Genomic DNA, 24,854 nt, shown 5'->3' on the forward strand with positions numbered 1-24,854 from the left:
TCTGGAGCAGCTGCTTGGGGGAAATTGACCAGGGGACTTGGGAGACTTCACAGAATGAAGGTTCTTGACTGTTCTTGTGGCCTAGACCCCTTTGGCTGTTGTTCTGATTAAACTAATGGACCCTTCTCAGAGCCGTTTTTAAGTGTGTCAAATAAAATACGTGAGATTGATTATAAGGGAAACCAATTACGTTGAAATATAGTTACCAGAATCTTTTTTAAACACAAGTTCACAAATAGCAGGTTTAGATCCCTGCCATCAGTTACTCTGGGAAGATTTGGTTTTAGATTATAAAGCCAAGATTGGGAGCAGATTGTGGGCTTCCCCCACCCCTCCCTCGCCCCTCTTCCTCTTTTGCTTCTGAACCTGCTTTGTAACTTTGCAGGATAGTGTTCCTCTGAAAGGAGGCCGGGGCTCTGCGACCATGGTGCAGAAATGTAAGCTTTGCTCCCGGGACAACTCCATTGGTAGGTGCTTGGGGGACCCTTTTGGGGGCAACGGGCTTGGACTAAAACCTGCTGGCACTGGGCAGTCTCCCAAAGCTAGATTCAGTTACCTCTCCTGAAATTCAAGGCCCTTCCTGCCCACCCTTCTTTCATCAAGCCTCATACCCAGGGTGTGAGAGCCCCAGAGGGCAATTAGACACTGTCCCTGCCCTCAAGGGACTTCCAAACACTGTGCAGACACAAGACAAACATACATGAAACAGCAAACGGTGTAGGACCTGGGATTCCAGCCCTTGAAAACGTCTGGACCGACCACGTCCAAAAGTGAGCTTGGTGTCTTTGCCTCGAAGCCCTCCCCTCTTCTGAATTCCCTGTTCCTGCTGAGGGCACCACTGGGCTTCCTGCCGCCTCGACTCCTCGACCACACCCCCCACGTCCAGTCTGTCACCTAGTCTGTCAGACCTCACAGACGCCTCTTTGTCTCCTCTGACCTGCCCCCAGCCTGGGGCAGACCCTCATTCACTCCCACCTTTCATTCTGCAGTATCAGGGTAGGTCCACCTGCTTCAGCCCATCCTCTGCTTAGTCAGGTCAGGCCTCCCCCACTCAGTAAACTCCAGTGACTCCCTGTCACCTCCAAGACCAACTCTGAAACCCTCTGGACTCCTCCTGCCCCTCCAGTCTGCTCACTCCCCGCTACATACTCTTCAGTCCAGGAGCACTGGCCTCCTGGCTGCTCCACAACCAAGCCCCTCCATCTCCAGACTCAGCACCTGCTCTGGCTGTGCCCCAGGCCTGCAGTGCTCCCCCTCATCGCCATCTCCCGGTTCCTTCATGTCCCAGGAAGCCTTTTCCGGGCCCTCCCTCGGAGACAACGATTCCCCCCACGTCCTCAATCCGGACTCCTTCTTGTTTGTATGTTCTCTCCCCTCCCTCCTTGCTGTCAGGAACTGTAGTTTACCATCCTTTATGTCCACGGCACTCAGCGCGGCGCCTGGCACAGTAGGCACTTTGTGAGTGACAGGGATCAGAGAGAAGGGGGTCCCTGGGCTGGAGGAGTCAAAGAAAACCCATTCAGTCTTCCTGCCTCCAGCCTCTTCCCTTCCCACACCTACAAAAAGGGATCCCAAAGCCCTTCCCTGGGGGGCTCCCACCTGCTTTTCCACACTGATCCCACAGCCCTCCTGCCCATGCCCATCTACATCATGACACGTCTTCCCACTGACCTGTGGTGAGAGCTGCCCCAGCCTAGAGCTTCAGCCCTCTCCTCACTTCTGAGCTCTGTGCAGTGTTTATGGCATCTCTGGAAGGCAGGAGCGAATTTGCTTTTGTCTTCATGTCCCTGGTACCCAGCACAGAGCCTGGCACATTGGAGATACCCCATAGTGCTGGCTGAGGGGAGCCAGGCCTCCTTTGGGTACCTGAGTTAGAAGCTCTGAGAGGAGGAGACCAGAGGGTCTCTGGTGGTGGCCTTCCAGCTGCCTGGGCAGAGAGAAGCAAGGCCATCGGACCTGGGGGGGCTTTGATGCTTAGTCTCAGACCCATTTTCTGAGGGTAGTGTCAGGGGTCTGGGGAACTCTCACCTTCTCTTCTTGTTTCAGACATTCTGAGCAACAGCATCAAGCCTTACAATGTGAGTCTGACCCTGCCCTGGGCAGGGAGGGTGGGGGGAAGAGGCAGCTACAGCTGCTGTGCCTGAACTGTGCTCTGTTGGAAATTCACTGTGAATGTGGGAGTGCCCATTCCCTTCCCTAGTCCTCAGTCTTGTCATCTGCAAAATGGGTATAACATTGATGCCTGCCTGGAGTGTGATAGTTAAATCAGGATGGATGAGAGGGCACTTGGATGAATCATGGGGGCTCTCCCTGAGGGATGGGGAGGTTCCCCAGCAGCATCAGACCCAGGTCAGCCAGAGGACTCGCTGTGCCCAGGGCAAGGATGGGGAAAGCACTTTGGGGGAGTGATGCCCTTCAGGGAGGAGAGGGGAAAGGGCCCTGAGTCTGGCATTGTGATCTGGTTTCCAATCCCACTTCTGCTATTTTGTGCCTGTGTGATCTCAGACAAGTTGCTTACCCTTTCTGGGCCTCAGTTCCTTTACAAAGTGAAAGTGCTGGGGATTCAGTCACCCCTCTGGTCCCTTCCACCTTTGAATCCCATGATCTAGTGACTCTGATTTCCTTGGAAGGGTCACTGCCTAAGGGTAGCCCTGCAGGCCAGGGTGGGGGACAGTTTTTGCTAACCTCAGGCAGCTGAGGAAGGGCTAAACCCTGCCCCCCCTTTAAACTTCTCCCTTATTCAGGCTGAAGACAGTGAGAAGTTCAAGACGATCGTGGAGTTTGAGTGTCGGGGCCTGGAGCCCGTGGACTTCCAACCCCAAGTAAGTGGTGCCTCCCCCAGGTCCCACCTGTCCTGGCTTCCATAGCACTGGAGATCCTGGAGGCTGGAGGCATCGCAGCCCCGACCCCCGTGGTCACCGACAACCCAGATGGCGTCCATAAATCCCCAGCTCCCCTCTCCAACACCTACAAGGAGAAGGAAAGAGCTGCCACTTGTGATAGGCGGAATTCAGCATTTATTAAACACCTCCGGTATGCAGGGCATTATACTGGTGCTAGGGGCACAGACAGAAACCCTGGGGCAGGGGCAGGGGGTGGTGTGTGAGGTGAGGTTGTTAATGATAAAAGTCTATTTATAGAACAAAGCAGGCCAGGATAGAAAGTGCAGCCATGGGGCTGATTTAGAACTGACAGAAGCAATGGCCGGGCCTCTGGGTCTGGGCTGAATAGATGCTGGGAGCCAAAGGGCTCCACCACGTTCTCAGGCTGGCACATGGCATGTGTCTTGTGGTATTAGAGGACATTTGGGAGTCAGGAAGGTAGGGGGGGACTGGGGACAGTTCTGGCCTCAGTCTCCACCTCTGTAAAAGGACAGGCTTGAGCCTTCCTTCTGGCTCCCCCATTCAAAGACTGTGGCTCTGTGAGCAGGACCACGTCTGAAGGGCCTTGACCCAAACTTATCTGCTGTTTGCTGCTTCTACCCAGGCTGGCTTTGCTGCCGAGGGTGTAGAGACCGGGACGGTTTTCAGCGACATCAATCTGCTTGAAAAGGTAAACGATGCTGGGTGTGGAGGGTCCCCCTGTGAGGGTGGGAGTTCTCGGGGGAGGCACTGCTGCTGGTCTTTGTGGGCAAGTCTGCTATGTGAAGGACAAATGTGAGACTGGGCATCATGAGAGCTGGGGTCTGGTCCCCACTCTGCCCCTCATCTTGGCATGGTCCCCCAGTCCATTTACTGAGCTCTAAGCATGAGGGGGGTGATTGTTTCACAAGATGCTGCCCCTTGGCAGAGAGGTGGACTGTGGGAGTGGGGTGCATCATATTCTGTTAGGCATGACCCACCTATCCCTTTGGGAAGGAGGGTGTCAGTGGTATGAAAACACAGAAATTGGGAAGGTGGAGGGGTGAGAGGAAGGACCCCCCCAAAGCCTCTTCTGGTTCTCTCTGGTCCTGTGAGCACTGTAGAGTCCTGACTCAGTGGCCACCCCAGGATAGGGGAGTAGGGAGTGTGAAGGGACTGCCCCAGGTCACCTAGCCAGGAAGGTGCTGTTCCAGGACCCACTTCCTTCTCCCTCCGCTTGGACTCAGGCTTTGAGCAGATAGCAGATTCCATGTTAACCTGCCTGGGGGGCCTAGCAGGGAGGCCACAGCACCATGTGTGCAGAGGCCAAAGGACAGGGGTAGTCCTAAAGGGCCCTCACCACCTCATGCCCCTCCTCTCCTTTCCCAGGACTGGACGGACTATGATGAAAAAGCCCAGGAGTCGGTGGGAATCTACGAGGTCACTCATCAGTTTGTGAAATGTTGAAAGAAACTGCCCCCTTGGCCCTTGATGTCTGCCATGCACAGGCTGGCCTCTGGCCTGGCCTGGCCTGTCCTTGTAACTCCCCCAGCCACACCAATAAAGGCTTGTGTCCCCCAAGCCTGTGTGATTCTGCAGCAGGACAGGTGCTGAGGGAGAGGGGAAGCAGGGGCTGCTTCCCAGCCTGCTCAGTTCTTTATCCTCCAGAGCTCACTCAGGCATCTGAAGGTCTGGTTGGCTGGGGGTAAGGGTGGGGGTGAGGGGGGTTGAGAATATGCCCAGAAGGCCTCCGTCTGGTAGCTGTGGGGATTGTTGTGTACCAGGGGGTCAGATGGTGAAAGGAACCTCACAGGTCATTGTGTCCAACTGAGGCACCATAAGGTCAGAGGTCATGATTTGTCCTGGGTCACAAAACTATTAAATGTTGGTGCCAGGGCCGTCATACCCCCTACTGGAGAATGAAAGCCAGCCACTTCCCAGGCAGTCAGGCAGATGAGCCTGGGACAGAGGGGCAGCCCAGGTCAGGAACGAGCCCTGGGTAAGTGAGGATCTGGTTCCTTAGGATATGGACCCGGGTTGGAGGCCCTGAGCATGGAGCACATAGCCTTGGATGGTTGTTCTGATGACCAGCAGATGTCCCAGCAGCCCCAGTGTGGGCAGGCAGCCAGGATCCTCGCTCTTGGGCAAGGGGAGGCCCACAGACAAAAAAGAACTGCAAAAGTGATGCCGGCAATGTTCATGCCAAGCACTGGAAGGAGGGACCTCCAGATATAGCTCATTGACCGGCCCTTAGAGCTCAGAGTCCAACCCCCACATTTTACATAAATGAGGAACCTGAGGCCCGGAGATGTTAGAGGGCTTGCCCAGCATCATGTGACTGGGTCTGTGTTCTCGATACGGACCATGAGGAAGATGGTGACATGGGAGAATCTGCCGCAGAAGCAGTAACAAGGCCCGGAGGCAGGGTGAGGGCTGGAGCCCAGTAAAAGGCAGCAGCTCAGAAGGGCAGGCCGGGGCCTTGGTGAGATTGACGTTTTCTCCTGGAGACAACAGGGACACGTGTTTCGGGGCAGGGAAATGACATGGATCGATGATGCCCAGAAAGAGACTGGAAACAGGTGAGATGATGAAGCCATGATGCACAGGGGGTAGCCCAGGCAAGGGCTGGTGGTGAGAAGGGAGAATTGGGGCAGGAGGCAGAGCAAACAACCCAGGCGGGCTCTGAGGTTCGGAATGTGGATGAATGGAAGTCTGGGAACAGCTGCCTTGTGAGTGCCTGTCAAAGGGTCTCAGCAACAGCTCCAGGGAGGGGAGGGAGAAGGAAGGGGAGATGCCCCTCCCCACCTCCCCAGAATCCATGGCTTCTTTCAGGATTCAGCTCCTGGCAGTTCCTCCAGAAGCTTTTCCTCATCTCCAGGGATGACCACAGTGGTTAGTGTGCTTCTCTTCCCCCAAATTATCCTGGACAGACTCAGCTGTTTCCATGTTGAATCTCCCCAGGAGAGTGCAAGCCCCTTGAGGACAGGGGCCCATTTTCTATTTGTATTTGAATCTCCAGCACCTAGCTTATATGCTGCATATATTAGGTGCTTAATAAATGCTTGAGATTAGATTGAATTAGGCCCACTGAGGTTCCTTGTGACTCTGAAATTCTATGATGTCACCTCATCTAACTCAGTGGACAAGGTGTGGTGAATACAGGGGCAAAGCCAAAGAGAACCAGGCCTGTGGGGAGAAGTGACTCCCAGAGGGAATGGTCCCTTCCCCACCACCCTTTCTCCTGTCTGGGCAGTTGGGCCCACCTGTTCCCTGTTCACAAGTGAAGAACTGAGTGAGTCTCAGAAACAAGGGATTTGCCCAGGATCATGTCTGAGCATCAGGGCCTGGTGTCTCGCTTCTGGATCCAGTGGGTGCTCCCTGACACCCACATCTGGCCTGTGTATCCCAAACCTCATGTTCATGGTTCCCGCGTGGCCCTTGAGAACTGGCAGACTGTTTAGCTGCGTAGGAGTTTCTGTTAGCTCTGTGTGCCTCGTGCAGTCCTGCCATGGCTTGGCACAATTCAGGTGACTTCATTAAGCTGGATGAGGTGACTCTAAGTTGGAAGTGGGGCAGGAGAAGGGTGATGGCACCAGTTTTCCTTCCACTATATTAGGGGCTGTCCTGTGAGGGGGAAGTAGACCTGGGGCTCTGAAGTACCACTGTGGGAGGAGTGGAAGGAGCCTAGACCCAGAGTACAGAGCTGGAGGTTTTGGTCCAGCTGCCTCAGGCAGGTCACTCCCCATCTCTGACCACCTGCCCTTCCAACCTCTGGGGTGGAGCTTTACCAGCAGGCTGGTAGGTTTGGGTTCAGAGGACCAGTCAGAGGCCGCTCAGCCCAGTGGAATGAGGGGGCTTGAATCTTACTCAGTTTGCAGCTCTGTGGCTTGGGCCTCCCAGAACCTAGGGCTGCTGGTAGCTGGAGACAATGTTAGGTTCATCCTTTGGTGAGCCAGTGTTTTCTTTTTTTTTTTCTTTTGTGGAGGGGGAAAGGCAGGGGAGTTGGGGTTAAGTGACTTGTCCAAGGTCACATGGCTAGTAAGTGGTAAGTGTCTGAGATCAGATTTGAACTCAGGTCCTCCTGACTCCAGGGCTGGTGCTCTAATCACTGTGCCACCTAGCTGCCCACCAGTTTGCTTCTTACATGTTAACTCTTGTTAATAACTGGAGTTGCCGATGACCTCTGAGGCAGCAAGGATGGGGTGCTGCCAGCAGAGGTAGCCCTGGCCTGGGTAGACAGCTGGACTAGCTCAACCAGCCTGGGCGGCCCCTCATCCAAAGAAACTCTCTGACAGTCTTTGGTTCGGCTCGCTCAGTGAGCCCAATGGTTGAGAAAAGCCAGCCTTGAGCTGCTCCCTGGCACTCCCTGCTCTTGCTGGGAACACAGACCATCCAGCATATTTGGGCTGTAGCATCTCCCCAAAGCCTGGAATCGCAGGGTTTGGGCCTCCTGCTGCCCCCGGGCCTGGGGGCTACTCCCTTCCCCCTTGCTAGCTCTCTGCAGGGGGCCCTTGTACTAAAAGACACTGAGCCGTGTTTCTATGAGTTGGAAGTTTCTCTCCTTTCTCTTAAATACCAGGTATGAAGTTTTCTGTGGTTTTTTAAACTCATTTTTAGGGTCATAGCATTCGAGCTGGAAGTGACCTTAGGAAGCAGATCAGGAAACTGAGGCCCAGTGAGATGAAGTGTCCAAGGGGCAGCCGGGATGGAGCCCAAGGCCTTGGATTCCCAGCTGTCATCTTTACACTCTGCCATGTGGGCACTTTAAAAAAAAAACCAGGAAAACCAAAGCAAGCAGAGGGAAGATAGGATTCGCTACATGAGTTCTGGAGCCATCTTAGCTAGATGCAGCTTGAGGCTGTGCCATGGCCTGAATGATGCTGATGCTGGCTAACATTTACAAGAAATCACTACGGCCAGACCCTGCACTCAGCACTTTACAAGGGTCTCATTACCCCCACTTTACAATTGGGGAAACTGAGGCAGAGCCTGAGTGCCTTGCCCAGGGTCACACGGCTGGTGGGCCTCGACCCCGGTTCTCATCTAGAATCGGGAGGTGCAGTTTCAAGGCTAGCTCCAGACTCGCTTGAGCAGTGCCCATTGGCTCTGAGCCTCGGTGTCCTCTCCTTTAAAACAGGACTCCTACTGCCTGCCCTGCTTCCCTCTCCAGGGTATTGCACAGTCAGAGAAAACAAGGTCCGTAAAACACTGTCCACATCAGCAACTGTGACAGTAACTGGGGCCTCCCTCCATCTTCCTCTCTGGCACATCAGAGCTGGAGAGGCCTTAGACATCATGGAACCAATGCCATGTTTCACAGAGGAAATAGCCCAGACCATGATTCCTGAGGGTCCAAAGGCAGGGGAGACTCCTGGCCTTGGACTCAGCTGGCCCAAATCCTAATCCTGACCTTGGCCCCTCTAGGGCAGTCTCATCCTCTGTAAAAAGGGAGGGCATGCTTTCGCATGCAGGAGCCCTCCTCTGGCCTCCTCACTGCCTGTTTCTGAGGCCCCTGGGTTGGGGCACCTCCCAACCAGGATGAGCAGAGAAGACTGAGGCCACTCATGAGAACAGAGTACAGTGAGATCCTGGGCTCTGACACCAGTGAACTGCATTCAGAGGACAGGAAGTCCATGGAGCTGGGGTCTCTGCCTTCAGTTTGCTCTGGGGCTTCGTCCCAGGCATCTCCAGGGAAGCAGGTGGGTTTAAAGCACACAAGAGGGTTAGAGGTAGAGAGCTGGGAGAAGTCTCTGAAGGTTACCCTGGTCTTCCAAGAAGAGTGAACAGCTGACCCTGCCCTTAGACAATGATGCAAGCCTTCCCTATTACTGTTGTCTATGTCCGGCCCTAGCTCTATGCCTCTAGCTCTCTCCCTGCGGACTTTGCCTTTCCTGCTGCAAATCGAAACTGTTTTCCCATCCCTTTGCCTCCTCTGTCCCTCTACCTTTGCCAAGAAGTTCCAAAGAACATTAGCCCCTGTGAGGAGGCCCATGATAGGCACCAAAGAGACTCCGAAACAGAAGGATTCAAGAATAGACAGGAGTTGTGCACTGTGACAATATAAAGGGAGGAGGCCTGGCCTGGGACGAGCCAGTGACTTGCTCTCTGCTCTGGCACCAGGCCAGTCCCTCCCCAGAGCTGGCCTTTCTTCCTCTGCAAATGGCAGGGTGGGCCCGGCAGGCTGTCAAAAGCCCTCACACCTCATCACTCAGCCTGGAAGAGATGGACGTCTGGGAGAGCAGAGTTCCAGTGTGACACTATCAGGTGGCTGAGTCATCTCCCCTCTCTCAGCCTTGGTTCCCTCAGTCACATGGCAAGAACAGCCAGAAGCAGCTACCACCTCACAGACTGCACACAAAGTACCTTTTTCATTTTCTAATTCCAAAGATTCAGTGGAAGGGCACCCCGGGCCTCAGCCGCCCCCTGGCTGGGTTGAGCCTGGCCTATCACTTCTCACTGCCCTCAGGGAACTCTGGAGGCTCCTAGGTGGCTGATCAGCACCGGGAGAGAGAGGCTTCTCCCTGGCATCTCCCTGTCCTGATGCAGTCACAGGTCCACGCACAACTAAGAAGGGTTCCATTAGTAAAAAAAAAAAAAAACAAAAAACGCCCACAACGTGCCAGCCTGTCCTGGGTCAGAGAAGCAGCCAATACAGTCACTGGTTTCAAGAGGAGAGTGTTTATTGCAGGAGAGTCAATATCCAACAGCCAGTGGGTCACCCCTGAGGCAGACCGCACAGGATTCTCGACAAGAGACTCAGATGATTTTCTGGAGTGACCTGAGCCTCTGTAGCCAGTGCCACACTAACCAGGCAGAAGCCAGTGGCCTCCTCAAGGAGAGACACTGTGTCCTCCATCTGGCTCAAGTCCTACCCCCAGAGAAGCTCCTGGAAGTCATGATTCACTAACTTATACAATCCACCCTACTTTAAAGGACCCATTAATTTTGTCAAGATTCATGATTTAAATGTTAAAACATGACTGTTTCAGTTACTCGGGCATTTCATGATTCTAAAGCTCACCCTACCAACCCCTTCCTGTTTTTTCAGTTATCACTAGAGAGGTACTTTGTGCTTAAAGAGCCCCGACCTTCCCTGCTAACTTCTGACAGGTTTACCTTCTAGGACATCAAAAATGGCTCCTAAGGCCTTATTCACACACTGGAGGAACTCCCTGACGTCACGGGCTGGATAGGAGGAGACGTTGCAGCCAATCCAGTTATCGTGGACCCCGTAGCCAACACCAAAGCCATCAGGGACGACAGGGGCAAAGCCCCCGATGTTCACAGCAGGGCTGGTCAGGGTGCTGGTGGACAGGATGTTGTGGTTGATCTGCCCGTAGGCTGGGTCCAGGTATAACTCAGGCAGTTTGTGGCCTTCAGATGCTGCCAGGTATCTCAAGGCAAACAAGTGTCTGTCAAATCCCTGGCCTGTGGGACATAAGGCAAACAGTGACTGATGTATCCTTCACCTGATTCTCCAATAAAACTATCCGTCTGCAACTTGGCCTCTGTCCTAGCAAGATGGCAAAAGCACAGCTCAAAACTCTGAGCCTAAAAAGGTGTTCAAAGCAATCAGTAACAGGAGGGTACCTGTTAAGAAAAGCCTTCAGAGGCCATGGAGTCCCACTGCAGCCCAGGCATACCCTGACTCCAGCCCATCTCCAGTGAGCTATCCTCTAGCAAGGGGGAGATCCTATAGCAAAGGCCATCCACTTCTCTGCTGGACAGCTCCAGCAGGAAGGCCTTCCTAGGTCCTGGCCCACCTCCCACTCCCTCCCAGGGCAGAATGAGGCTCATCGTGGGGACACTCACCCATTGCGGCCTCCTTTGTCAGCTGGTTGTGGTATTTGGAGCACTGGCTGATCATCTCCTTCAGCTGTTCTGTGCTTTTCTGGGAAGGCGCTCTGACAAAGGCCTCCGAACACTTCTTGGTGAACACGGAAGCCGGCCGGACCGTCTCAGTGCGGCCATGTTTGAATGCTGCCGTGCTGCAGGACTCGTAGGTGGCCACTGTCTGCCCGTACTGCTGGAGGAAGGCCATCTGGAAAGAGAGCTGAGCCACGGCATCGGGACTGAGCTTGTGCTTCTTCAAGAACCCTTTGCCTCCTCTCTGAAACTGGATGCTATCCACAGTGAGGGTCTTCATGGTGGAGTCAAACTTCTCTTTGGCTTTGGTGATTCCAGCTTTCAAGGTGTCATTCAGTCTGAAATTGAGTTTCTGCACAGCCTGTGATGAGTCGACAGGTGCAGGCTGGGCCTGGGGTGTGATGGCGGGGGTCTGGGTACTATCTTTAAACATATCATTGAAGACTCTAAGCACAGCGACACCATCACCCCAAGAGTGCTCAAAGTTGATGGCGGAATTCCCATCTTTGGCTATGATGAGGTTGAAGGATTTGTCAAACCATCGGTTCACACCGTCTCCGTGCAGCATGGTATGGGACAGATGGGCCAGGTCTTTGATGGGGAAGTCATCAAGACACAGACAGAACACGGCCGAGTCCACTTTGCCAAGCACTTCCTTGTTCCCATTGTTCAGCAGCTCCTGCCTCAGCCCTGCCCACGTGTCTCGGTTTTCAGTGGGCAGATATGCCAGAGGGAACTCAGGAGTGGGGCTCTTGTCAGAGAGAATGTACTTCAAGTGAGCATGGACTTCTGCTGCTTTGAGAATGTTCCCATCTTGGTCCAGGATATCAAAGATGTAAAAATTCCCATTCCTCAGGACTAGTAGGTGCTTTTCCTTCTCAGCGGTAAAGAGCTCGTCTCGACCAGGCTTGGGCAGCCGAGTTGAATTGAAAAGTCTAAAATACTGCGACATGTCCAAGGGGTAGGCATTGACCATGTAAGCCCCATACCAGGCCAGGGATGAAGGCACAAGGCGGATAATTCTCTTGAAGGCATCAGTGTTGCTTTTGGCAGGGTTGAGGTGGAACACCTCTGGCTCAAGGAGGCCAGCCCGAAGAGTCTTCATAAACCGCATGGCTGACACAGTTAAGTTAGTTGCCCGTGTGAGCTGGTCATTATAATCAGGCTTTGGGTCAGGGTTGAAAGACACGAATGGATTAAAATTCAGAACAATGGAGTCTCGGGCAGATAGGTACATATCAAACCAGGGACCTAAAAAGATATTTAAAGTAATAAGTTACAAGCACAAAAGGTTCATTCTAGAAAACTCACACATTTATTTGAGAAGCTCTGGCTATGTGTAGACAGGGGTGCTTAGTACTAGGAAAAAGGATCCCTGCTGTCATGGAGAAGGGAGACACAAAATTATCATAGAGAGGTACAGAGACCCGCCAAACGTGTGAAGATCTGCCACTGAGAAGGCTTCCCTGTGTACTGGCGTTCAGCTTGCTTTGCGGATTCAGAACTGTCCAACGGCCAGTAAACAGTTGTCCAACAACACACACTTCGGAGGAAAAACCAATCAATTTCTTTCCTGCACATGGCAAGCCCTAATGTGCAAAGATGCCTGGAAAAGTCCTTTCGGGTCCTGGATGAGAACAAGCCCAAATGCTATGACTCCAAAGTCAACATAAGCAAACCTCATATATGAAAAAAAACCTTCTGATAGTGCCTTTGTTTTATAAGGTCCAAGGTCCAGATGGGGTTCCTCAACAACTTGTAAGGGTTGACAAATTTCTAACCAGCTGAGATAATGAAGTCAACGGATGAACTGCTGGTATCAGAATAACTGTTAGAGACCAAACAGGAATGGAAGGAAAGTGTGTCTGCAGTGATAGAAAACCAGGGAAGTCATGTTTGACCAAAGCAGCCTCCTCTGGGGTACTCCCATGGTGCATCCTGGTAGGGTGGTTCCTGGAGCAACTGAAAACCATGGCAATGGGGCTCACGCCTGGCAGGTCAAGGCCAAAGCCAAGCCACATGAGGAGGCGCCACACCAAGGTGGCCACAGGGAGGATGTGGGCTTTGCCCATGGTAATTCAACCAGTCAGCTCAGTGGCACAGTGGATAGAGTGTCAGGTCTGGAGTCAGGAAGACTTAGTCATATTTCTGAGTTCAAATCTGGCCCCTGACATTTACTAGCTGTGTGACTCTGGGCAAGTCCCTTAACCCTGTTTGTTTCAGTCTTCTCACTCCTAAAATGAGGCGGAGAAGGGAGTGGCAAATCACTCTGGCATCTTTGCCAAGAAAACTCCAAATGGGATCACAGAGTCAGACACAACTGAAAATGACTGAATTACACAGTTCAACCATTAGGGGGACTGTGATCTATATCAGTTAAGGGAGGTCAATTCTGACAAAAGCCCAAATCTGAAAAACTGAATAATTTTCTATTGCCTAACAAGGCACATCTCTGTAAAATGTCAGCTGGATTCAGAAACCAGTTTGTACTCCTTAGATCACTTCACTGATTATGGCCACAGAGACAGACATCCTCCTGAGAGAAGGTGTTTCTGTGGTATTCCAGAAGGTTGGCACCAAAGGGAGTCTGTGTTCTAATCCCCCTGTTCCTTTTGGAGTGACCCAAGCAGTTTCCTCCCTTCTCTGGGCTCCAGTTTTCCTGTCTCTAACATTGTAGGGGTAAGGACTAAGTTTCTGTCTGACTCTAAAATAAAACACCATATATTTCAGAAGAGAAATAGCTGCTGTCCCTGGCTGGCAGTGGGGCACTTTCCCCATCACAGGGTAACCTAAGCCCAATCCAGAACTCAGCAGTCAAGAAAAGCCCAATGCAGTGGGATCACTGTGCAGAGCAGCCAACAAACCTTCCCAGTGCCCCGCTGGGAGCCTGTGAGAACAGGACTTTGGGCATAATGTCATGTGGGGTACAGTGTCACTGTGTGATTATCCTGAGTCACAGCTGGTGAGGCCAGGGCTTTCCAGATGACCCTAGGGCTGCTGAGGGAAGGGCTGGCCTGCTTGTGGTCCCTGCTGAGAGATCTCCATCTTCCTTGGGGTGGAAAGATTAGGAAGCTGAACAGTCAGAATCCTGGGCTGTGAGCCCCAACTCTGATGCCGACTCACTGTGTAACCCTAGGCAGGTCATTATCCTCACTTGACCTCAGTTTTTCCATCTGTAAAGTGAGAAAATATTAAACTTTGTATTTCATGGGTCTGTTGTAAAAAAGTGCAGCATTATAGAAATGGGAACTAGAGATGCCTGACCATTTACTGGCAGCCATCCAAGGCGCCATTTCTTGGCAGTTTTCTTCCCATCTTTTTTTGGTCCCTCCTACACTCCCAGGTCCACTAAAGCCAGGATTTCTGCCCCATCCTCCCCCTCAAATGCCTACTAAAGGTTCTGGGAGCAAGACACATAGGCAGCATGGCCGCTTAAAGGTGTCATGAGAACTGAATGGGGTCCTGAGTGTGGCCAGGGTGCGGGCTGGTGATGACCCCTGACCTTCAGTGCCTGACTGCCCACAGGTCAGATGCTAGGGACTGAATTAAAACAGAGGAAGCTGCAGGTCGGTCACATGAAGGATGACATGGATGGTTTTCTAATACTTGGCCAGTGGTGGGGCATAAAGGAAGGGCAATGAACTGGGATTTACAAGAACTGGGTTTGAGTCCAGCTCTGCCACTTACTAGCTGCAGCTCCTGAAGCCTCAATTTCCTCATCTGTGAAATGGGGACAGCAAAATGTACACCATCTCCCTCAGAGGTTTGCTGGGAGATAAACTGTAAAGTGCTCTAAAAAGATGGTTATTATTATCATTGTTGTGTCAAGGGGCTAGCCTGATGCCTCTTTTTGGGGGGAGTGAACCCTCTGGAGAGGCTCCAGACCTGCTGCCAGAGGACCCGACTCATCACCAGGGAGACCAGAGCAGCCACGCCCCTGCTCCCTAATGATGGAGGTGTGCTGGCCCATGCCCATCCATGGGGGTGTCAGGCCTCGCCAGTGTGGCCAGGGGCACTGCTCTGCTGAAGTGTAGGGCCTCCATAAGGGGAGGACGGGATACCCTGGGAACACTACTGGACTCAGAGCAGATGGACGGGTGACAGAGGGGAGAGAACATGGGTTTGGGTCCCAGCTCTGTGACATTAGGGGAAGTTGCCCCACTCTGAGCCTCTTTCCTGCCCCCCCCCCCACAGCTGCTGCCTCCAAGAGGGTCCTGTGAGCTGCTCTGATGGAGGACGTTTTCAGGAGGCACTGGAGTCACTGATATACATACATGCTGGGGTCCTGGCTGGCGTCCTCCAGGGCCTTGCTTGACCTCTCCCTCTCTCTTTTTCTCCTTTTTCTCTCATCCTTTTTCTCCTGCCTCATCTTTCTGCTCTGGCTTCTCTCCTGTCCATTTCTTTTCCATCCTTGTTTCCTTCCCTGGTTCTTGAGAGAGCAAAATTAACACAGGTAATACCCCACTTGGCCCTGCTGCCCCTAGAACTCAACCCAGAGTCAGGCAAGCACCGTCTATAGCAAAGCCACAGGGACTCCCCTTTAGCTTTCTGGGCAGAGAGGCAACGGGCACAACAAGCAGCTGGAAGTCTTGGATTCCTCACCGGGGCACATAGGCCCAGCCCAGGTCTTCCACCTCCTGGACGGGCAATCCTGAACAAGTCACGGAGCCCCTCTGAGAGCTGTCACCCCTCTTATTCATGGGGTCACAATGAAAAGCAGGGCAGAGGCAGGCAGCATGGATCCAAATACTGGCTCTCAGACCTGCTAGATGCTTGCCAAGGAGAAATCACTGTTTCTGAGCCTCAGTTTCCTCATCTGTAAAATGAGCCTAATAACCAGCTGCCCAGGGTTGTGGTAAGCCAAAAGAACCAAGAAATGCTTGGCCCCCAGAGCACACTCCCATCTTTCCAAGGGGCAGGCTCTGGTGAAAGGAGTGCTGGAGGGGGAGTGGGGAGACCTGAGCTCCAGGCTCAGCACGGTCACTGAACTAATAACTGCAGGCCCTGGGTTCAGTCCCTCCCTTTCTTGGTCCCTCAGCTGCCCTTGTGTAAGACCAAGGGCCTGCACAAGGAACAGTCCCCTAGGTCCCTTCCAAGCCAAACTTTCTATTTTGCTTTATGTACAGAAAAAGTGCCAATAGGGGCCACAGCTGCTAGGGACAATATTTATGTGTGCAAGCACACATGCACTCATGTGCATGTGCACTCGTGCACACACATACAGACAGAAGCTGCTGGGTCCAAATCCATTTTCCCAAAGACAGGGCCCCTCGTTTGGGAGCAGGGGTGCCGGTTGTAAATGCCTCCATGGGACTTGTCCCTCAGCTTTCTCCCCTTCAGCCAGCAGGGCCCTCGGCTCACCAACACTACTGGGCTGCCCTCCCTCGAAACACTTTGAGGACCAGAATTCCACAGAACGTGGCCAGGCCTCAGGTCACAAGGTCCCCAGGGCAAGATGAATGTGCTCTTCACTCTGCTGGACCAGAACAGTCGGGCTTCACTGGAGCCTACCTGAAATATAGCTTGTGTGTTTATTTTGCTTGTCCTGAGCAAGCAGCCGTTCATGGAGTTCTTTGCCGAGGCCGCTTTCAAAAGTCCTGCAGAGCTGCTCCGTTCTCCTGTGACATTCAAGAAGGAAGCGTCAGACCACAGGACAGTGAGGGCTGAGGAGAGGCTGCAGCCCCCAGTCAGGCTAGGCTAAAGGACAGCTCCCAATTCTGGGGATTTTACTGTTTACAAACTACCCCCACGTCAGAGATCATTTACACCAGTGCTAACATCTACATAGCAGCAGCAGGTTTGCAAACCCCTTTCCCCAGGCTCTCTCTGGAGGGGCACTGCCTTGCCAGACCCATAGTTAGTGACCAAGTTGGGATTTTAGGCCAGGCCCCTCCTGCCTTGGAGTCCAGAGTTGTGCCCACCAGCCTCCTGCCTCTAACCTGAGCTCGTCCCCCAGCCCCAGCTAGCTCCCTGCTAAAGGAGCAGGCAAAAGACACGGATTGTTTCCCACTGGCTGAGCTTCATCCCTGCAAGGTCCCAGCAACTCCCATCCCATCTTTCCCAGCTTCTTTATGTGCTGTCTCCCCATTAAAGTGTGAGCCCCCTGAAGGCAGGGACTGTCTTTTGCCTTTCTTTGTGTGTGCAGTGCTTAGTATGGTGCTGGGCATCCAGAAGGGGCTTAAATAAGTGTTTACTGACTGATGGAGCTGCTGCTGGTGATCTCTGAGAGACCCAGAGGAAGGGGGAGGTGCCCAGGACTGGGGGGAGCAGAAGTCGTCCTGGTTGGTCACAAGGGAAAGCATGTGTGTGTCTGGACTATAGGCCAGCGGACTGATTTGTAAATCTTGGAAATATCTCAGCAGACATTAAAGGAGAGGCTTGTGGCCACTAAAGGGTGATGTGACATCACCAAGCCCAGGCCAGAGCGACTTACTTCATGTCTGCTTTTTGCCAGGGAAGGCCTGGCAGAGCAGCCTCTAAGTCTCATGCTGCCCTCGTCCGTGATGAAGTGGCAACATGGGCTCCATGACAGTACAGTTTGGTGGATCTGGGAGAAAACTGAACTGAAGGCCTGGCCCCCCAGTGCTCCTTAAAGACATGGTAACCTGGAGGAAAGTCTCCAGTGGGGGTTCCAAACACCTGTCCCTGGTACATCCTCCTTCACATTTTGGTCACTGACTTGGCTCTGGGAACAGATCACACGCTTGTCAAACTAGCATCAATGGAGGCTTGAGAGAGCAGCTAACACGTATGCAATGACGGTTAATAGAGATCAGAGTAAAGATTTACACAGGGATTCAAAAAATGAACTTCACAAATGAAAGACAAGAGGAGACATGGCCTTTTCTTGTGAAAAAGATCTGGCAGGCCTAGTGCACAGCAAGCTCAAGAAGAGTTGAGAGGGAGACACGGCAGCTCACAAATCTTCCACTGCCTGAGGCTCCATTCAGAGACACTGCCCACAACAAGTCAGGTAACAGTGTCCCTGAGCTCTGCCCTGGCTGGGCCACAGCCAGGGATTGTGCTGAATTCTGGGCACCACACGTTTAAGGGCTCTGATGTGCTGAGGCATCGTGGGGCATGGCCTGGTCCTGCTCCTGAGGAAGATGCTGGTGGATCCTCTAAGACACCCACTGTACCAGGGCTCCTCTAACCTGAGAGGTGTGCCTGGACATGGCTCACCTGAGGCAGGAATCTCATCTAGTACACTGATGAGAAGCCCATCAGGCAGTGCTGTCCTCCCACGGAGAAGACTGCCTCCTGAAGTGACAGGCTCCCTGACCACCTCTCGGCAGAGACTGCAAGCAGGTGGGCTGTAAAGACACTGTCATCTCAAGTGCTTTTCGATCCAAAGTCAAGTCTATGATTGCTGGTGACGTGATTCAAAAATTAAAAGTTTGTTTTCTAAATTGACAAAGCAAAGGACCAGCACCTGGACAAAGGACCAGCACCTGGACACTTCATTACCTCACCCAGTACTTTGCCTCTAAGGTTCGGCTTGACCTGACCCTACTGGCCTCTCTGGCCCTTTTAACCACTTCAACATGCATCAAGTACCTACTATGTACAAGGCACTCTCCTCCAGGTGATGGAGATGCAAAGTGAAAGTGGCAGTCCCTGCCCAAGATGCTAATGTTCTCCTGGAACATGACACCTATGGGGGGAAGTGGGATACAAAGGAAGGAACACCAGAACCTTCCTCTAAGGACCCCAGAGGACAGACAGAACCCTTGCTGCTGGGTGGGAGGGGAAAGGAGGAAATCAGGCAAGACCACATAGCGATGGCTCCTGAGAGGTGGGAGAGAGGAAAGGGCTTAGGTGCTTGGGCCACAGCTGCATCTGGAGAGGCAGAGATAGGAGCTCGCCTAAGAGCCCTCATGAGCACGGATCAGGGGGAGCAGCCCCCCAGGTGGCTAGTGTCCAGGGTTTGCACTGGCCTCTGTGTCTCCTCAAGTTCTTCTCTTCCCATTTTGGCCATGGATATCTGAGGGTATAAAAGGCATATTCCCCTGGAGTGGAGCTTTGGGCTGGCCAGCCCGGCTGTGGTAGGGAGCTTTCTTTCTCAAGGGAAAAACAATTAATCTTTGGCTTTGTAGCTCTAGGCCACCTTCAGGTTGGACCAGTTCTATCCCACATCTTCTGGGTTACCTGAACTGGCTGTCATCCAAAAGAGGTCTCTGGGCACTGAGGTATCTTTTCATGGTGTCTTCAAGTTTGGGAATAGGCAGCCTGAAGGAAAGAATTCCAAGTCAGCCAGGTGGGATTTAGATGGAGAAGAGTAATTGCACCCACCACCCACAGTAACCAAGCACATCTTGGCACGTTGATTTTTTTTTGCAAAAACTGAAGAGAAATTATTCATGAAGACTGTCTTGATGGTCTCTGTGAGCCCACCTACCCACCTCTGAAACTCAATGTGGCCAAGCTAAACTCAGCAGCTTCCCCTTAGAATAGTCCATCCCCACCACCCTCCCAGGCACCTCAGGCATTTCCAATTCTTCCCTCCCTTTCCCTACCTTCCTGTAACCCAATCACTTCTTGTTCCTTCCTGTGGATGGAATGTCATGTACAGTCACCCCTCACCTGCAATTCCAGCCTCTGTCCTCATCCTTCCTTCCGTAACTAAGGCAATTCTCCTGAGACACGACTCTGTATTTCAGTGGCTCCCTACTGTTTCTGGGCTAACACACAGCCTGGCATGTTGGGGCCCTGGAGGTCTGAGTACAGGTGAGCCTCCTGCTTTGCCTCAGATCCCCTCCTCTGCCGCCTCCTACTCCGTGCTCTTGGCTGGCTCTGTCCAAGAGCTACCTTCACTGGGCATGTCTGTCCTGTAGACTTCAGAGAAAGGCAAAGCCCTCAGAGGCACAGCCTACTTTGCTTCTGGTCTCAGTCTTTCTAGGTGCTTCCCCCCTCAGATCAACATCCCCACTGGAAACAAGGTGGAAAAGGCTAAACCCCCTGACCTCTGAGATCCCTTCCAGCAATGGGATTCTGGAAAGTGGGGGCAGGAAGGCTCCCCCAAGGGAGGACGGTGCCATTAGTTTTGACTAATGACTTCTATTAGGCTTACAATCCACTGACACCCCAAGACTAGGGTTTTTTGAGAAACTATTGTCCAATCATGTCTCCCCTATGGTCATCTACCGCCACCCCCTCATCTCCCAGATGACCAAATTCAGATGAGACAAATGAAGTGCCTCCCTTGCCCAGGATTCCAGGGGTGGAGCTAGTAACTGAATCTGGGTCTCCTGACTCAAATCCAGCGCTCTTCCCAATTCTGCCTCAAAAAGAGACTAAGTCATAGAACAAAGGCTTGTGCTGGCAGTGACCTAAGCAGTCATCTCGTTTGACAGTCTGGGCCCACCTCAAAAAGGTGAGAATCGGATTATCAGTACTCTGGGATGGACTATGGTTTTTAAGACCATCAACAAACATTAATTTAGCTGTTGGCACCCTGTATGCAGGAGTCTTGTTCAATGACCCCTGACCTCAATATGTTGGTCAGGCCTCTAGAAGGACACTGAAGGAAGCTGCCAAACTCGAAGCAATGCCCAAATGCTTGAAATCACAGAACCACTGGAGTGATGCAGTAGGGCTGAGAGTAGAGATCTGAACCATAGCAATAGAAAAATAAAAGGGGTCTGCAGGGACCAGCAAGGGGGGACCCCGCCTCTCAAAGCCCCAAGTGAGAGGGTTCAGCCAAGATCTAGAAGTTAACAGCAGCCACACTGTGTCCACTTAGAAATCTAACAAAAAGGTAAACGGAGGCAATTCTCCAAGCAAGATATTTATTAACAAGGGCATGTAAACTGATAATAAAAGCTGAGTTCTGAGTACAATCAACCTATGAGGTTAGTAGTGACCAATAGACTGGGTCACTGGTCTCTCTTGACCAAACCCCGGGAGGGCTGGCAGGGCCTTTTATGCTGAGGTGTGTTTTCCTTCTGACTGGCCTGACAGCTCATCACTGGACCTCCCTGGGCCAAGTAAGGCAATCCCAAAAGGTAGGCCTTGTAAGGAGGACGGTAAAAAAAATCTGGGCTTTATCATTATGCTCAAGCTTAAGTTCAGGCCTCAGAGAATACATGACTAACAAGGCTTCTCTTAGCCAACATTCTGCCCCCAAGACAGAGAACTCAGCCGTGTCCTCGGCCCGGGCAGGTTTAATGAGCCACCGCCGCCCACACCCCCCCCCCCCTTTCCGGGTGAAGGGAGGAAGGGTCCCTGCCTCGGGAGGGTCACGGCCTCGATCAAGGGCAGAGGAGACGCTGCTGGATCCTCCCCAAGCGAACGTTCTCGTCCCGAGGGGCAGCTCTGGGTCGGGGGAGGCTCAGCAAAAGCGGCAGCGGAACACGGGGGTTCGGGGATCCCCGCAACAAAGGCGTCTGCGGGGGGGGGGAGGGGGAGGGGGGCCCGGGGCAAAGGGGCGGGCCCCACGGGGGGGTGTGGGGGGGGGGGGGGGAAGGCACGGGTGGCTAAGACCTTTCACCCACTTAGGACCCTGCCCTACCCCAAGGCCGACCGCGGGCTCCCCTCCCCCTCAGGCCTCCCAGAGGCGGCGGCCCGGGTCAGAGGCAGACCCCAGGGGTGCACTGAGGGCGGAGGGAGGGAGGGGGCGACAAAGCCGAGCCGCAGCCCCCCGCCCCCGCCCCCGCGCCGGGCGCACACACAAGGCGCCGCACGCGGGAGGCCCGCGGTACCTGGGCAGGCTCGCCTGGTAGTGCAGGGTGGGCACGATGCTCCGCTGCAGGTACTGCCGCCCGGCCTCGGCTCCGGCCCCCGCCTCGGCCCCGAGCAGCCTCCGCCCGCAGCCTCCGCTGGGCATCCAGAGCGGCGGCGGCCGCGGCCCGAGCCTCAGGCGCGCCACCAGCGTCCCCATGGTGGGAAGGGAAGCAGTGGGGTGCGGAAGGCCGGGTGAGCCGTGAAGGGCTCTGACACTGGTGCTGGGGGTTCCGGGAGAGGCCGAGGCAGGCACACCCACGGGGGGAGGGGCTGCCCGAGAGTGGGGGCAGGGCACGGGGAGGATCGTCCCGGAGGCGGAAACGCCGGGAAGTGGCGGCAGTAGGGGTGACTCCTGGGACTGGAGCCTGTGACGGGGAAGGCAGGACCAGAGCAGGATCTGGGGGTAAAGGTCATGAGTATAAGAAGGAAGCGGCGAGGGCCAGGAGGTCGCGTGGGGGAGGGGCTGCTGCTCCCGCCCCGGACCGGGGGCTGCCCCCACTGAGGGACCCTTCCCAGAGCTCGGAGCCAGCCCCCCTGCCTCAGTTTCCTCATCCGCAAGCCGCGGCTAGTGACAGCACCTCGGCCAGGGCTTCGGCACAGACCGAAGGAGATAATACTATTTGTATTCGTCCTTCGTCCAGTGCCGGGCACACAGTAGTGGCTTAACAAATGCTTGCTGAATGGATGATGAAGGAAAGAGTTTGTTAATGAAATCTTTTTACATCGTTTCTATTTTTTGTTATCTTAGAAGTCTCATTCATTTCATGCAGTCATTCCTTTGTGGTATATGATGGTGATGGAATGCTATTGTGCCATAAGAAATAACCAGGGGATGGTTTCAAAAAAACGTTGGAAGATTGATGGATGGTGAGCTGGATACAGTAACAACAATATTGCAACAGTGATCAATTGTGAAAGACAAGACTATCCCTTTGGGACGCTATCCACCTCCGGAGAGAGAACTGAGCAGTTTGAGTGCACTTAAAGCATAATATGTTCTTTATTTTTCTTGCTGCAACACGGCCAATATGGAAATATGTTTTGCATGATTTCACATGTTTAATGGATGAGGAAGGGACAGGGAGGAGGAAGAGAATTTGGAATTCAAAGTTTAAAAAAGAATAAATAATAATAAACAATATTACTAATTATTTAATAATAATAATTAAGATATTAATAACAGAATAAATAAATAATACATTTATATTTTTAAAAAGAAGTTTCATCCTTAAATGCCCTCGGGGTATGGGCACAATGGAAAAAGTACTGACTTTGGGGTCAGAGGAGCTGGGTTCAAGGTTTTCCTCTCATACTTACCACCTGAGTGACAAGTATTAAGCTAGTCACTTCCTCTCCCATCTGGCAAATGAGAGAGCTGGACCAGACAGCTTCTGAGGCTCTTTTCAACTCCAGATTTAGTTTAGTTGAATCTTTTGTCCAGCTTTTAATAAAGTTGCTTCCCTTCCCCCGATTCTTACTATTTGTATGAGGAGATAGTCTTCATAATCTTCTGCCATCCTCCTCCATAACATTCTACAAATGATTTAACATAATAAATTAGCCTTGTCCAAGCAGAGTTGGTGTTTGCTGACAGAAGGAGTTTCGAGGTTCTTTTGATCTCATTGTGGCGATTAATTTGCGTGTGTTAGAAAATGCTGATAGCCTGTCCTTTTGTCCACTTCTCACCATTGGCCTCAATAGCTTGCTGAAAATGGTTAGGTTGGAAATGCCTTAATTAGATAACGTTTTCTTCTCATTTTACTCTTCAAATTTGGTTTTGCTTTTGCTGTTTGCTCCAGCAGGTTGGAGATATGACTGTACAGAGACAGCAGATTGAGAAATGACTCCCTTAATGATAATCAGTAATTTCCTACCTGTTAAAAATAGATCTTTTTCCACACAAGACTGTTGTCTGGTTACGCTATTCCCATCATGTACTGGTAAAGAGGATTTTTTTTTTTTTTTTGCTTTTTGGAGGGGGGAAGGTAGGGCAATTGGGGTTAAGTGACTTGCCCAAGGTCACACGGCTAGTTTTTATGTAAAGTGTCTGAGGCCAGATTTGAACTCAGGTCAAGAGGATTATTTTTTAGCCCAAGTGTAGTGTAGAACCAGAGATCTAACCAGATTAATTGAGCAGAGGTTCAATAAAGTTCAGTGGTTCCCTACTGCTATTGAGCAAAATACAGATTTCTCTATTTAGCATTGAAAGATCTTTATTCATATGCAATGAGGATATACTAGAACCTGTTCCAATAAATATGGGAGTGAAGCAAGGGTGCTCACTCTTACTCCTCTAATTTGAGATAATTCTAGAAATATTGACAATAAGACAAGAGAAAGAAATCAAAGGCGTAAAGAGGGTAAAGAGGAGACAAAATTATCCCTATTTGCTTATGATATGATGGTTTATTTGGAAAACCCTAGAGAATCAACAAAGATATTAGTGGAGACAGCTAAAAGCTTTAGCAAAGTTGCAGGCTACAATATAAACTCTCAAAAATCAACAGTATTTCTACATAATAACAATAGAATACAAAAAAACAATAATAGAAAGGGAAATCTCATAACTACAAAATGCACATAAAAGTCTTTTATAGATTCAATTACAAAGTTTTCCTTGAAGAAATAAAGAAAAACTTAAAGAGCTGGAGGAATATTCGGTTCTTGGAGGTAGGCCATGGGAATGTAATAAAAGTGACAATGCTGCCAAAACTAAGTTGTATGTTTAATGCCGTACCAATCAAATTGCCATGGAGAAAATTATAAAACTTAATAAAATAATAAAACTCATTTGGAAAAAGAAGAGATCTAGAATATTAAGGGAATTGATGAGGAGAAGTAAGGACAAAGGGGGAAATAGAACTTCCAGACCTCAAACTTATAAAGCAGCAGTCATCAAAACCATCTGGTATTGGTTAAAGAATAGAGAGAGAGATCAGTGGAACAGTCTAGACAAGGAAGATTAACAGCCAATAGAACTCAATAACCTAGTGTTTGATACAGTGAAAAATAAATTATCTTTTTTTTTTAAATAAAAAGTTGCTGGGAAAACTAGAAAGCAGTCTGACAAAAATTAGATCAGCATATTACACCATGCTTCATTATACATTTCAAATGGCTGTTGTTGTCAAATCATTTCAGTCGTGTCCAGCTCTCCGTGATCCCATTATGAGGTTTTCTTGACAAAGATACTGAAGTAGTTTGCCATTTCTTTCTCCAACTCATTTTAAAGATAAGGAACTGGAGAAAACAGGGTTAAATGTCATACATTTATGTTAAATGTCAAAAAGAGTCATACAACTAAATATCTGAGGCCTGATCTGAACTCATGAAGAAGAGTCTTCCTGATTCCAAGCCCAAGGCTCTATCTACTGCACCACCTAGCTGCTCCTTTAGATGGATACATGGACATGACCTTAATGTTAA

The 24,854-nt window shown here is 51.6% G+C and overlaps 2 protein-coding genes across 5 annotated transcripts; one reads left to right on the top strand and one right to left on the bottom strand.

Moving 5' to 3' along the window:
* The first annotated feature begins 361 nt into the window (after nucleotides 1–361).
* On the top strand, nucleotides 362–4,421 carry LOC138176721 (CXXC motif containing zinc binding protein). The gene is made up of 5 exons (XM_069107547.1): nucleotides 362–467; nucleotides 2,047–2,078; nucleotides 2,745–2,822; nucleotides 3,487–3,552; nucleotides 4,230–4,421. Exons 1-5 carry the CDS (start codon nucleotides 425–427, stop codon nucleotides 4,305–4,307), a joined length of 297 nt encoding a protein of 98 aa, XP_068963648.1. The 5' UTR covers nucleotides 362–424; the 3' UTR covers nucleotides 4,308–4,421.
* A 5,081-nt stretch (nucleotides 4,422–9,502) lies between these two features.
* LOC138176720 (carnitine O-palmitoyltransferase 2, mitochondrial-like) lies at nucleotides 9,503–22,640 on the bottom strand. Of its 4 annotated transcripts, none has more exons than XM_069107543.1 (5): nucleotides 21,407–22,640; nucleotides 18,855–18,935; nucleotides 16,218–16,324; nucleotides 10,653–11,957; nucleotides 9,503–10,268 (listed from the first exon to the last, which is right to left on the bottom strand). In XM_069107543.1, the coding sequence occupies exons 1-5, from the start codon at nucleotides 21,583–21,585 to the stop codon at nucleotides 9,937–9,939; spliced, it is 2,004 nt and encodes a 667-aa protein (XP_068963644.1). In that variant the 5' UTR covers nucleotides 21,586–22,640; the 3' UTR covers nucleotides 9,503–9,936. The 4 variants fall into 4 exon arrangements, with proteins under 4 accessions (XP_068963644.1, XP_068963645.1, XP_068963646.1 ...); XM_069107544.1 differs by lacking the exon at nucleotides 21,407–22,640 and adding an exon at nucleotides 19,290–20,272; XM_069107545.1 differs by lacking the exons at nucleotides 18,855–18,935; nucleotides 21,407–22,640 and adding an exon at nucleotides 14,981–15,135.
* Between the last annotated feature and the right edge of the window lie 2,214 nt (nucleotides 22,641–24,854).

The sequence above is a fragment of the Petaurus breviceps genome, unplaced genomic scaffold (assembly GCF_028583685.1).
Source record: "Petaurus breviceps papuanus isolate PSGF00001 unplaced genomic scaffold, PetGlider_PUasm1.0 90144, whole genome shotgun sequence".
NCBI classification, from domain to species: domain Eukaryota; kingdom Metazoa; phylum Chordata; class Mammalia; order Diprotodontia; family Petauridae; genus Petaurus; species Petaurus breviceps.